The 14,730-nt window shown below is 39.1% G+C and overlaps 1 protein-coding gene across 10 annotated transcripts in view; it reads left to right on the top strand.

Annotated features, from left to right (window-relative positions):
- The window catches only part of DLG2 (discs large MAGUK scaffold protein 2), a 1,451,407-nt gene that overhangs the window by 1,129,458 nt on the left and 307,219 nt on the right, over window positions 1-14,730 (top strand). For all 10 annotated transcript variants that reach the window (XM_021686447.2, XM_021686448.1, XM_021686449.1 and 7 more), the window contains one exon: window positions 12,589-12,691. In XM_021686447.2, coding sequence (XP_021542122.1) covers window positions 12,589-12,691 — 103 coding nt within the window. The remainder of the gene's footprint in view (window positions 1-12,588; window positions 12,692-14,730) is intronic.

Here is a 14,730-nt window from a genome sequence, read left to right as displayed (position 1 = left end):
TTCTTTCTTTCTTTCTTTCTTTCTTTCTTTCTTTCTTTCTTTCTTTCTTTCTTCTTTCTTCTTTCTTTCTCTTTTAATAAGCAGGGTTATCTATATATATAGTTTTTAACTTGTTCTTTAATTTAGCAATATATCACAGCTATTTGTTGGTATGAGAATATTAGGCACGGTTGCCATTGCTTTTAATGGCTACATCATATTCCACAATAATTTATTTAATCAATTCCCTATTGATGGTGTTTTTAACAGTAGATTAAACATAGCGATAGTTGAATATCAGAAATCCAGAAACCACAGAAAACTAAGTTTAAAAAAAAATAACTGAGCATTTGCGGTCAGTCCACTGATTTCAAAAGGGAGAACATGCTGAGCAAACCCAGAAGGTTGCTTTTATTACCACCATCCATCAAGGAAAGGCCTCAGCTTCAAATCTGACACTAACCTAAGGGAATCCATTGGCCTGGAAGCACACACATCCCATCCCAGAATAGAGAGCTTAGAGGGTAAGATACAAAGCAGATCTCAGAGGGCAGGAGTTTAGCCTCACACACCAGAGTTTTACCTTTTGCCTGAGCAGTTTTGGGGCTTGGGTGATATGCAAGTAAGTGATTCCATGTTTTCATGTCATTGAGACATGGGATGGGAGCTTCAAGGATACTTCTGCCATGATACCCTACAGCTTTATGTGGCTCTGAGAAACACTCATATTGACAAAGTGCAGTATGGTAGACAAAAGCCTGGAATGAAGAGAATGGGTCTGACGTGGCTTGTATGGGTCACTGTTTTCATGTTCATGTGTTCCCTCCCAAAGTATATCTTAAAGGAGTTTCCAGAGCCATTCTGCTATCACCTAAGTCCTCATTGGTGATAAGAGTCCTAAAGGGCCAGAGGGTTTGTAAAGCATCAAAGTCAAAGTACAACTTGAGACTAAAATCAAGTATGTATGAATGAAGGACCAGCAAGAGTGCATAGGAGGACAAAGAGCTACATCTCCACAAGAGGGGCCCACATCTGACTGAGCATCTGTCATTAGAGAGCTTTTCAAAAATAAAGATTCTTGGATCCGACCCTCAAAGATTCTGATCCAGTGAGTCCAGTTTAATTAACCATTCTCCCCCTAGAGGACAAATTCCTTCTGAAAGGGACTCTGATAAGTACCTGGCTCGTAATAAGTATGCAATAAATGGTAGTCAGATTTTAATGATTTAAATAAAACGAAGTGATCTAATAGTTATAATCATTAATTCAAGGAGTATTATAAAGTATCTACATAGCATTGCAGGCCTTAGAAGTATGGAGGCAAAAGAGACAAAGTCCTATTCACAGGAAGCTTTTCTTGGGGTGGGTGGGATAATAATGCAATATCAGGTAGACCTAAATTCCAGAAGAAATTGAAAAAGGATGTTAACGATAGGCTACCAGGCTACTTTAAAAAGGGTTGTCAGCAAAGAGCTTTCTGAGGAATTAGCCTATAAGCTGAGACTTCTAAAAATAAGGGATCAAATGTGAGAATTGCTAAGGAAGAGCACTACTATCAGAAAAACAGCTAGTACAAGGACCCAAGGCTGGAAGGAAATTGGATTTAGGTGAAGCAGATCTAAGGCCCTTGTGCCTGTGAAATAGTGAGGGAGGCAGAGAATAGAACGAGATGGCATCAGAAGGATGGGTCAAGGTCAAGGCAAGGTACAACAAGAAGTCAATGTAAAAAAAAAAAAATTAGCAGGAAGGAGCTACGGTCTGATATATATACATTTTGAAAAGATCCCAATGGCTGTTGGGTCGAAAAGGATAAGGGGGTGTGGGGGGCCAGCCTGAAAGCAGGGAGCCCAGTCAGGGGGCTAGTGCAGTATCCCTGGGAGAAGCAGTGGCTTTGCCAAGGGCGATGGGGGAATTTGGAAAAAAGTAGACTTGCAATATAGCTTGGAGCTAGAGTAATCAGACATGCTGACGGATTGCACGGGGAAGTGAGAAGGAAAGAGAATTAAGGTTGGAAGGTAGGTTCTTGGTTGAGTGGTTTGAATGGTAGATGGTCGTATTGCTCATTTGCTGGAAATGGCAAAATTGCCCAGACACAAGTTCAGGAGAAAATTGAGAGTTTGCTTTTAAGCATGATAAGTTTGAAAAATCTTAGACATTTAGCTGGAGATGTCAAGTAAGCACATAGATTTGCAAGTCTAGAGTTAAGAGAAGAATCAGAGCTAGAGACACTAGTATCATCTTCTATTTGTATAATATGTTATAAGGCTTCAACTATTTTTGCTTACATATTCTTGCAATATATTCTTGTTACTCAAAACACATGAATCCTAAGTTATTTACTGTGTCTTAGTCTATACTAAATTGGGTTTGGAAAATTATATACTATATATGATTATATCTATAATATAAATATATAAATATTATATAAATTCTGTATATAAATATATAAGTATATAATAAAATTATATATAAACATAATATATAAATATATAATAAAATTATATATATATATAAATATTTGGATTATTTTCAGTTAAAGACTTCAAAATGATCAGTCCTCTATAAATGCCCTAGTAATCCAAAATGTTTTCTGTTTTTTTTTAAATATGTGTTTATTTTTGCATCAGCAAGCCAAATTTAAAAGGGATGTTAATTTTAACTGCCAAGCCATGTAAATATCCAATATCAGTTTTTCATTTTGCCTCTGCTCTAGGTGGATTCTGGTCTTGAGCTCTCATGCAGCTACTGTCAGAAATGTTATCACTCTGCACCAAGGACAACAGCCTCCAGGAGGAGAAAGGAACTTAATTAGAAATTTCCACTTCAAACACAATTTATAGTTCATTCATTCTGAGACGTGCTGGAGGGTGTTTGGAAAGTTATCACTAAATGAACTGCTTGTTTTTCTCACGTTGTCAACAAAAAACATATTGGGCATGGAATATATTTGTTTATGAAGTACTGGAGGGGGGCCTCAGTGATTTAATATAACGCTTTCTTTCTAGATGAAGAAACTGAGCCCCAGAGAAGGAAACAAACTTCCCAAAGTGAAATGAGCTAACAGCAGAATGGGACTGAAACTCGGGAGTCCTCACTCCTAGGACCATGCTTTCCAGAGTGCCATGCTCTCTTTCAGTACCTTTAACCCTGGTACTTCTTGCCCTGCTGAGTCTTTATTGAGATAATTTTATACTAGCCCAGGTCATCCTCTTTGTATATGTCAGGGTAGGGGTCAATAATAGCTAATAATTACATGTCCTTATTATGTAACAGGCAGTGTTGTGAACTAATCTAAGCTTTGTACAGCAAGCCTCTTCTACATCTGCGGCTAGGAAGATCAGGGTACTGACCTTAGGAATCCCAAGACTAAACTGATTATTAACATTAACTCTTTCTCTAAGCTTTCCCTAAGTTCCAAGAGACACAGCAAACTCAACATGTCCAAAACAAAATGCATTATCCTCCTGTCTAAACCCACTTTCTACTCTGTGTCCCCATTCTAATGGTATCAATACTTCCCTGATTACTTTCTCAGCTCCCATTTCCACAATACTCAACATTATTATAAATATTATTTAAACTCTATTTAGTCCCCAGAAGTATTTGAGAATAGCTATCTAGAACCTCTCTCTGTGTCCTCGCTCAAGTCTATGTCCCATTTCCCACAGTTTCATTCTCAGTTTTCCAATTCAGGCTTTCATCATCAACCACTCATAGTATTACAACAGTTTCCCATCTGGTTATCCTTTTTTTCATTGCTTAGTTCTTCAACCCCAACTTTTCACTCTTGCCGCAGTTATCCTAGCCCAAACATGAGTCAAACTGTGTTAAATGCCTCTGTAACCACCCCCACCGCTACCACTTACTGACAAAACTTTTTAACCTGGCATTCAAGGTCCACTTCTGTTGGCACGATGTTTTTTCTCTCTCTCCATGCTCTATGTGAGCCATTCCAGCCTGCTCACAATTCAAGATTAAATGGGTTATTTACAGTTTCCTTGATTCCCTCATAAGTATGTGATAAGGATCAGTTAATACATGGGAAGCTTTTATTATATTTGTTTGTTTATGTCCCACCTTATTCGGTAAGAAATATGAGGTGGGAAAACAATTTACTACTGACTGTAAAATGCTTTTGAGATGTTATTTTTAAGCCATGGAAATCATCAAATTTTGAATTACAGGGGACCCTAGAGACAGTGGGGCCTAGAACATTCCACTTCCCACAGCAGCTCAGTGGCTGGCCTGAGTAAGTTAGTGGAAAAGTTAGCAACTGAATGCAAATTTCCACCTCACTACATCACATCACTTTAGGAAAATGAAAATAGATTTTTTTCCTCTTGAGAAAAGTTGGAGCCTTCTACATTCATTTAATTCACTGGTAATATATCTGCTCATCTTATTATCCCTAGTCTCTCTGAATAAAGTAGAAATAGTTTGGATTCTGCCCCAGTTTCTTCCCTGCTGCCCCTGCCACATACCAACTAGACCCCCAACTATGAAATAATTTGCTTGAAACAGTCCCCTGTGTTCTGCACAGACTAGTTTTAATTGAAATCTGGTGTCAATTATCTCTCCCTTTCCCACCAGGTCACCCCTTTGCATTTTTTCATGATTATTCAGTTAAATTTGTAGTTTTTAACCACTCTTATTCCAAGACAATCTTATACTAAATCTATTCTTTGATTTTATTATTGCCAGCAAAAGCCATTTTAAAATCCTGGTTCATATATAATAGGTACGCTCTAATAGGAATGGCAACCACTGATGACCTACTCAGTGTGTGAAGTGTTATATTAAGTACTTTATTTGCGTTATCTCTAATCATCCTGACAACAAGCTGGCAAAATAAGCATTAATGTCTTTGTTGCATATGGAGAAACTGAAGCTCAAGGGGGTTAGGTAACTTACCCAAGGTCCTGGAGTTCAGAAATGGCAGGACCAAGATCTGAATCCTGATGCTCCAACTCTAAACCAGTGTTCTTCCCTTGACAGTTTTCATAGCAGGTAAATGACCTGAGCTGGGATTGAAAACCAAAGCAGCCACAAGGAGTGGTGCTGTGCTCTGAAAAATATTCCCAAAGGGATCCATTCATCACCAGAGGCTCTTTTTTTTTTTTTTAAGATTTTATTTATTTATTTGAGAGAGCGAGAATGAGAGAGAGTACATGAGAGGGGGGAGGGTCAGAGGGAGAAGCAGGCTCCCAGCTGAGCAGGGAGCCCGATGCAGGACTCGATCCCAGGACTCCAGGATCATGACCTGAGCCAAAGGCAGTCACCTAACCAACTGAGCCACCCAGGCACCCCACCAGAGGGCTCTTAACAGGGCTGGCAGCAGCACCTGCCTCCTGCATTTTCTCTAGCTATAAGCACTCCTAGGGTATAGGAGTGATGGTAACATAATATTTTCAATTCTCAGCTGAGAAATGGTTCCCCACTGCATCAAAATAAACTCCAAATTCGCTAATATGGCTTGTCATTCCCTGCACTGCCAGATCTATGAAAAGCATTGATATGTCATAGTTAGGAATGATAAGGAATTTGACTCAGTATCAAGCTTTATTAACAATTTCAAGGATAAGAACAATCATGAGGCACAAGCAAAGCAAAGAGAGACTCAGATTGCCTGAGTTTAAGTCCTGGTTTTGCCATTTATTGCTAGTGGACCCTTGGGCAATCTATTTAATGACTGTGCCTCAATCTCCTCCTCTGTAAAATGGGCAGTATTATGTGTTCTTCATAGAACTATTCTGAGGGTTAAGGGAATTGATAATAGGCAATGCTCAGAACATTGCCTGCCACAGAGTAAGTGCTATGTGAATGTCAGCTATCACCACCACCACTACCATCATCGTCATCACCTCCATTTCTCCCTTGTCATCTCTCACTTCCTTCCCACTCTCCTTTCTCCCCTCCCTGCCATTTGCCAACAACTCCTTTCTTTTCTTCAGATGATCAAGCCCTGTCCTACCTCCAGACCTTCACATGTCCCTCCCCTCTCTGCTTGGAATACTCTTTCTCCTCGTCTACCACCACACTCCACGGGCATTCCCACCCATCCTTACCTGGATAACTCATTCATATCTTGTTTCTGATCTCACTTCCTCCAGAAAACTTTCTCATACCTCCTCATACCTTCAGTAGGGGCCCCTCCTTCCCTGTCCCAGAAGTTTCTGACCTTTTCCTGTCTTCGTGCTTACCACCTGCTGCTTAATTGTGTGTTTAGCTGTCAGTGTCCTCTATTGAATGGTGAATTGCTTGATAATAGCTATATGTCACTCAAGTTCACTTCCTCTCTTAAATTGGAAGAAAAAATAACTAAAATGGATAGTTTTTAAAAACCAAATTTATGTCAGCTCTGTGTTTAGCTGTAGATGGGTACACATTCAAGGATAATAGCCATAAGTAAGCATCCCTGTTGCCATACTTCACCTCACATGCATTCAACTGAGTTTCTGATCAGGTATTAAATAATATCAAGATTCTAGAAATAACACTCATGAGAGCCATCCCAAAATGGAATGAATAGATTAGGGAAGGAAGGAGTTCCCTGTCACTAGAGGCAAGTGGTCATTTGGTAAGAATGATATGGAGAGATGAGGAAGAGAGTGAGGTCATATAACCTAGACATGAGAAAACTGTCTTCAAATGTTAGAGAATCATATAAAAGAAGAAATGTTCTGTGAGCCCTCAGAAGAAGGAGGTAGAACCAAGAGGTAGAAAGTACCAGGAAGATGATTTAGATTCAACACAAAGAACTTTTTTTTTTTTATCATGAGAGCTGACCCCAAGCGGAATGGATTTCTCTGAAAGACAGTGAGTTCATCCGAGTAAATCCAGTGTCACATCAAGATTAGATGACCATTTGCCTGGAATAACGTAATGTGAATATATTTTCCACCCGTTCACTTGCTTATTCACTCACTCGCCTCTTTAGTTATCTACTATTTGCCAGGTGCTGTGCTAGGGACACAAGTTCCAATAAGATGAGTTCCTGCCTTCAGGAGTTCACAAGTAAGCATGTTCCATAGTCCATTCAGACCGAGTCTTTGATTGGGAGAAGTTTTCCAGGTGAAGAAGGGAGGAAAAGTTACGTTCTAGATAGGGAAAATAGCATGTGCAAAGATGCAGAAATGCCTAAATTAGAGAAATAAAAAGGTCAACATGGATGGGAGACAAGGATATAAGAATATGTAATGTGGCTGAATCAGCTTAAAGGCATACATACATACAAATGGGCTCTCCCCATTTCTGAAATTCTCTGATTTTGATATCCTTTTTTAAAAAAGATTTTATTTATTTATTTGAGAGAAAGAGAGAGAGAAAGTACGAGCAGGGGGAGGGGCAAAGGGAGGGGTAAAGGGATGGGCAGAGGGAGAAGCAGGCTCCCTGCTGAGCAGGGAGCCCAGTGCTGGCTCCATCCTAGGACCCTGGGATCAGTTAAGCAGATGCTTAACTGATTGAGCCACTCAGGCGGCCCTTGATATCATCCTTTCTATAATACTAAGAAATAGATAAATATTTCTGGAAAACATAGAGTCATTTACTCAGGTAACTCCTGGAGCCCCAAACCAGGTGCCCTTGTGGTTGAAGTAGCCAACATAATATTCCTCTTTTAAAAACAGATAGGGGCGCCTGGGTGGCTCAGTTGTTAAGCTCCTGCCTTCGGCTCAGGTCATGATCCCAGGGTCCTGAGATGGAGCCCCGCATCAGGCTCCTGCTCGGCGGGAAGCCTGCTTCTCCCTCTTCCGCTCCCCCTGCTTGTGTTCCCTCTCTCACTGTGTCTCTCTCTGTCAAATAAATAAAATCTTTAAAAAAAAAAAATACAGATGAAGTGTTGACTCCGGACATGGCGCACTATTCACCTTCACATTAGCATCTGAATAAAACCTACAACTACTTGAATCAACTAGAAGTGCTAAAATTTCTATTGATACCAACATCGTTGTGAAAAGGATGTCATAACAAATAGAATTTAGTTTTTTCCTATGATCCAGTGACAGTTGTATACATAAACAGCACTAGATGGAATTTTTCTCGCCAGCCCAAAGCCTTTTGCTTCAGCCTGGTGTGATCTAATCATTATAAACTGGGTCATGATGTTTAAACCAGGTTGCCTGGGGCCGTGGTAGAGCTGACCAGGGTGCCACACCCAACTGTGTTCTGTCAGTCTCAGGGAGCTTGAGAGGCAAGCTTCAGAACTGGAATCTTATAAGCATAGACTCAGAATTGAATAGCATATTAAAGGAAAAGCAGTAGGAATTGGAATTAAGAGCTCAGGAGTTTTAATTAGACTGTTTAAATCCTGAACCTCTTCCAACTGTTTAACCTTGAGCAGGTTAGTGATTCTCTTCTGAGCTCAATTTTCTTATTCGTAAAATCAGAAAAATAATCCTAGTCTCCTAAGGATTACAAGATAATGTATAAATATCTAAGTATAATAATATAATAAGTATACATTATAAGTATAATAATTCTCTAATATATAATATGTATAATAAGTATATGAACATGCTTGAGGCTCAATGAATGTTAACTGGTTATAATTATCAAACTCAAGAATAGTGACTTCCAATTTCCCAGTTCATGCTTAAAGAAGAGAAAATTCAAGCTGAAGTAAAAAAATAGAAATAATAAATATATGAGGCTCTGTCACAATTGGTATTTTAAAATGTCATCAGGGGCACCTGGGTGGCACAGTCAGTTAAGTGTCCAACTCTTGGTTTCGGCTCAGGTCGTGATCTCAGGGTCATGGGACCGAGCCCCACATCAGGCTCCATGGTCAGCATGGAGTCTGCTTAAGACTCTCTCTCCCTCTCTGGGGTGTCTAGGTGACTCAGTCAGTTAGGCATTCGACTCTTGATTTCTGCTCAGGTCATGATCTCAGAGTTATGGGATTAGGCCCCCATCAGGCTCTATGCTCACCAGGGACTCTGCTTGAGAGTCTCTCTCTCCCTCACCCTCTGCCCCTCCCTCCACTCATGCACTCTCTCAAATAAATAAATACATCTTTTAAAAAGTTGTTTTTAAAAAAATAAAATACAATGTCATATCAATGATATAAACTGTTTTTAAATGCATCTAAAAATGTTATTTGAGGAAAGATTACTGATAAAATCTCAAAACCTCAGGGAGGGAAATAAGAGTCAAAGTGACCTTGAAAAATTTGATTGGAGGAGAGCATGTTTGCCAAAACCTGGAGGGAAATCAACAGGTACCTGGGCAGTGTGGTATAGTTCAGGATAACAGCCAGATTTGGTTATTACTGGCCCAGTGGAAAATGAACACGCACCCATAGTGGGGTACATCTGCTACAGAGGGAAGCCTGGGCTGAACAAGAGAAGCCCGGGGCTGGTCCAACCCTATGGTAACTCTGGTATGACTCTGGGCAGGTCCCTTCTCCTATGTTCTAATGTATAAGTGTTGGATGAACAAGTTTTTAAGGCATTTAGTACTTCATAGCAGTCTCCTCAGGTCATGATCTCACAGTTGTGGGATCGAGCCCTACATTGGGCTTTGTGCTCAGCGAGGAGTCAGTTTGGGACTCTGTCTCTCTGTCCCTCTACCCCCCTTCCCCACACACTCTGTCTCTCTTTCTCTCTCTCATAAATAAATCTTTTTTTTTAAAAAAAGAACAAACTATACAAGTAGAAAATACGTGAAATAAGCAAACTGCCATTTTATGCAAAAAGACACATAAATAACCAGCAAACATAAAAAGATGCTTAACTTCATAATTGTAGAAAGGCAAAATTTAAAAATAAAATTGTCTACATATCAGAATGGCAAATGTTAAATGTTGGAGTATATGCTATTTCTACAAGACTGTGAGGAAAGTCCGTCATAGTTTGTGTGTGGGAGTATAAATTTTTGGAGACAGCTTGGCAATAGCATCAAAATTTAACACTCACACCCTTTATTCAACAAGTTGTTGTTACATAGTATTTACTGTAGCATTGTTTATAATAGCAAAATACTGAAACAACCTAAGGGTCCATCAACTCTGCACTGGTAAAATAAATAAATAATAAATAATAAAACACTTCACAGCTATCAAAAGGAATAGGACAATGTATAGGAATATGTGAATGAAGAAAGTTCTTTAAGATATATTAGTAAGTGGAAAAAATAAAGGTATAAAACTACATGTAAAATATCTTGTGTAAAATTTTAAAATTATAACTTGATAAACCTCCTTTTACTCATAACAAAAATAATTGGTAGTATATACAAAAAGCTATCAAAATGGTTATCCTTAGAATAATAGAGTTAGGGGGACCATTTTATTTTTATGCCTTTATATTGCTTTAATTCTATGTATGTGCATTATGTACATATATACATTATTTGGGCAAGGAGATTCTGGCCTTTTTTTTTTTTTTTTTTTTTTTTCCTTTACTAGTTTCTGTTTGCTAAGTGAATACATAATCATGTTAAAAACATGCAAGAAAAAATTAAAAGAAACAAATAATGCCTGTACCCTTTGACTTAGAAAGTATCTTTCCGGGGAATTTACCCTTCAGAAACACCTTCATAAGTGTTCATAGTAGCAAAAATCTGGACACCACCTTACAACTTACAATGGTGGGGATCTTTTGAAAAAAATGCTGGTCCATCCATACTGTGGATTACTGGGCTCTTGTTAAAAAGGTAAAATGGTATGAGCTGATATGGAAGTTGTCCAAGATATATTGTTAAATGAAAAGCAAAACAGAAACAGGTTATAGAATTATATATGTGATATGATCCTACTCACTTAAAGTGTGATGATATATGTATATATGTATAAACTATATATGTAAAGAAAGAAACAGAAATAGAGATAAAGTTGGGTGCATGCATACGCATATAGTAGATTTCTAAAAAGTATACACAAAAAACTGCTAACATTGGTTACCCCTGGGAGGGAAGATGGTTGAGGGGATTTTTTTACTTTCTTCAGATACCTTTCTGAAACATTAGAATTCATTTACCACGATCATATATTATTTTTTAATAAGAAGTTAACCCTAATTGTTTGACAAGACAAGAGATTATTTGGCTCACGAAGTTTCTTCATTCAGCTTCCTGTAGGCAAGAGCCTACATCTTCTTACTTTTCCTGTCTCTTCCGGCTGTCTGAGTCCTATTCTGACTCATCTGTAACTAGACAGTCTCTGAAATGACTGTCGTCTCCTAACAAGTAAATCCAGAATTCTATATTCAAAGGGGCTTTAAACTCAAGGAGTCTCACAATCACTTCCCTCCAAGGCAGAAGAGTATTGAGTCTTGGGAGGTGAAAGGACAGTAGCTCAGCTGGTGAGTGGCACAGTCAGGCCACACCCAGCTCCCTGGACTTCTCCGTGTTACCATGTCATCCATGCTCTCAGTGAGGAGCTCACCAAAATAGAAAGCAGGGAAGAGGCATGGACAATTATAAAAGTGGATAAGGAGACTTTCATGAAGCTATTATGAGAGGACTAGGGTGTAGAATTAAAGATTACAGATATTTCAGCCCCGACAGGGAAACAGAGGCAACTCACCATCCACCACCCAGTGTCATTGTCAAAGAGATGAGAGGCAAAATAAGATTTTTATATTTTGCATGCAACTGGTCAGGGTTTTTTTATTATTACTTTTCATGGATGATAGCCAGCTTCTCTGTAAATAAAAGGAAGTCAAATTGTGGCATCAACTGCAAAAAACTAGCTCTATGTAGGTTGGAAAACTGGATTTACTGTGTGTTCAGTCGAAGCAGAAAAGCTGCTTAGGGGCCTGCCTTGTTCACCTTTGTTCTCCGCCCCTGGTCCCTCTCCTGGGGCAGAAACAGAGCCCTGATGTTGGAAAGCACTCAGTAATTATATTATGTTGACTTAGACTGAATTGATTTGAGAAAGATTTTAGCTTTTACTTCTCATTAAATTTGACTTCAGAATGATTTTTCCCTTTCGGCAGAGTTTTGTGCTTGTTTTTTAGATGTTCTGTTTCTCTTTTGGCATTGGCCCCAAAATGGGAGTTAGCAACAGCAACATAAACTCCAGGCATTCTTTATTTCATTTTGTCAGAATTCATTCTGGAATTGTACATGAGAAATGGGGCAGTCAAGTTTATTTTGGAACAAGGCTCAGGGCTGTCTAACCAAGCTCGGGATGACAGGACCAGGCATATGACCAAAAAGAGGGATTTGGCAGGTAGCCAGCTCCATTTCACACAGTCTACCAGAACCTCATCTGAATGTATTAATCTGTCAGCACATACTCGTCTATGTACATTACATATGTCTCTCCTTATTATCCTGTTTTTCCTCTAATTTTGAAGCCTCATAACCACCCCAGCAATCTAGGAAACTCATATTAAATGCACACGCTAAAATTCTTGTAGACATGCATAGACAAAGTTTCAACCCAGTCAGACATGCTATAAACGCCACAAGATGAAATTTCATGTCTTTGCTAACTAAAAGTTGTCATGAGCCTGAAACTTGCTAAGTAACACTCAAATGCCTTGGTAGGACGGGAGAGGTTTTGAAGCAGGTGACATAATCTTAGCTTCTCAGTTTGGAGAAACATTTTTCTTCTATCAGAATAATCTGCCTTATGAAATGCCAAAATTCTCTGGCTTCTCCTTCCAGGTGAATGGCATTGACCTCCGTGGAGCATCTCATGAACAGGCTGCCGCTGCACTGAAGGGGGCTGGACAGACGGTGACCATTATAGCACAATACCAACCTGAAGGTCAGTGAGAACGCAAACCTACAATGTTCCAATTTGTTTCTTTGTGAATATGTACCCACATTTCTGATCACCTGTATTAACCAGTCTCCACCAACAAGGCTTTTTTAAAAACTTACCTGTCCTGAAAAATGGGTGCTCCATGTCCAAAGAGCATGAGGCTTTGTTACTCTTAATCTTCCAAGGAAAACATCAGTTAGAAAGTCCTGTTTGAAATTTGAATTAGAAAAAAAGCTTTATTATTTATGTTCTTATCTGGTACACACTTTGGTCAGCAATGGTTACTATAAAAAGAATTAAGGTGGACTAAGGATCAAATTGACACGAGACAGAGTAACAGGAGAAAATCAAATTTACTAGCATATGTATATGGAATCCACATAGACAGGCAAAATAAGGTATATATGTCATCCTGAGCTAAGAAGTGGGCAGGGGTCTGGGACTTCAGAGGAAAGGAGTCCATTTCACAGGGCCATAAGAAGAACAGATGTTTGGTAATTAGATATTTGCCCTGCCATACAGATGGGTCACTCAGATAAAACTTATCTCTGCTAATAGCCCTTGTTCTGGGAAAGACCCCCAATTGAGATTCTTCTATGTGTTTATGGGAGGGGCAAAAGTTTCTCTTGAGCCTGGAGGGTCTCCATTGTCTTTAGGTCAAAATCCACATGCCAAAGTGGCACATTCAGTGGGGGAGGATGGTTGTTCCTGAATCCCTTCAGAAGCAAGGAGAGAGAGAAACAGACCATGATCAGTGGTATGATCAGAGACCATATTCTCTCTTTGTCACATTAACTCTTACTAACACAGTTTTTTTGTTGTCCTTGAGGCGGGGTTTTGTTTGTTTGTTTTGCTTTTTCTGCTACAGTATCGCTTGTTTGTAATACACTACTGTAAACCCTGAAACTTGGTGAGATGTCATAATTCAGATTAGCCAACTGAGACTTGATGAGGAATCCTAAATTGCATTAGCCATACTCTGCTCTTTGGTTTGTTTGAACATCTGTTTCTATGATCAGAATGAGGTTCAGTGAGACAATAGGGATGTTACCTACTGTGTGGTTGGTTTTTCAGCAAATTTGTATGTAGATTACTCCTTTTGTTAATGAAATACAATTAAGCACCCACAGTGGGCTAAGACTTTTTACAAAAAAGCAAAGGGGTGTGGTTTCTATCTTTAAGAAATGTAGTTAATTACCCTTGGTCCACATGGCTAGCAGACAGGACTTTTAAACAGGTAAATATGAAAGTATAAGATGACATTAAGGGAGAGCCTTTTTGTGTAGGGGTATAAAGAGCTTCTTTGACCTTTTAAAGTGATTCTTTCTTAATGTCAGTTGGTCTGTTGTTCTTTGGAAGACTAGTTTGTGTCTTGCCTGTGATGTCTTAGATTTTACCGTAATGGTGGTCAACCACATATTTCCCATGAAAATAAAGAAAACATTCTGCCATGTGTCTTTTGGAATGTTACATTTATTTTGCCTGACTTTAGAATTAGAATTTGCAATTAAGTTATAAAAAAAATGTATTAAATGCTTTCTCCTATTGGCCTCACCCAGATATGGCCAGAGAGCTGGGGAAGAGGGGATTTGTGATTATCAAAGATGGATGATGACAGCACCAGGAGAAAATGTTCTTCCCAGTTTTGAAAGTCTTTCTACTTCTTAAAAATTAGTAGACATGTCGGGCGCCTGGGTGGCTCAGTCGTTAAGCGTCTGCCTTCGGCTCAGGTCATGATCCCAGGGTCCTGGGATCGAGTCCCACATCGGGCTCCCTGCTCGGCAAGAAGCCTGCTTCTCCCTCTCCCATTCCCCCTGCTTGTGTTCCTGCTCTCGCTATCTCTCTCTCTGTCAAATAAATAAATAAAAAATCTTTAAAAAAAAAAATTAGTAGACATGTCTTCTAACAGGAGTAAATTGGCTCCAGAAGGATCCATTGTAAAACAGAAAATAAAAAACATTTGGGTGAGCATAATTTGAGGAGCAAATTCTACTTCATATGGAATAAGAACTTTCCCATGGAATTTTTCCATTTTCTTTATA

Source organism: Neomonachus schauinslandi, chromosome 11 (assembly GCF_002201575.2).
Source record: "Neomonachus schauinslandi chromosome 11, ASM220157v2, whole genome shotgun sequence".
Lineage (NCBI taxonomy): Eukaryota > Metazoa > Chordata > Mammalia > Carnivora > Phocidae > Neomonachus > Neomonachus schauinslandi.
Note: the sequence above shows the minus strand (reverse complement) of the source record. Positions and strands in the feature narration are given on the sequence as shown.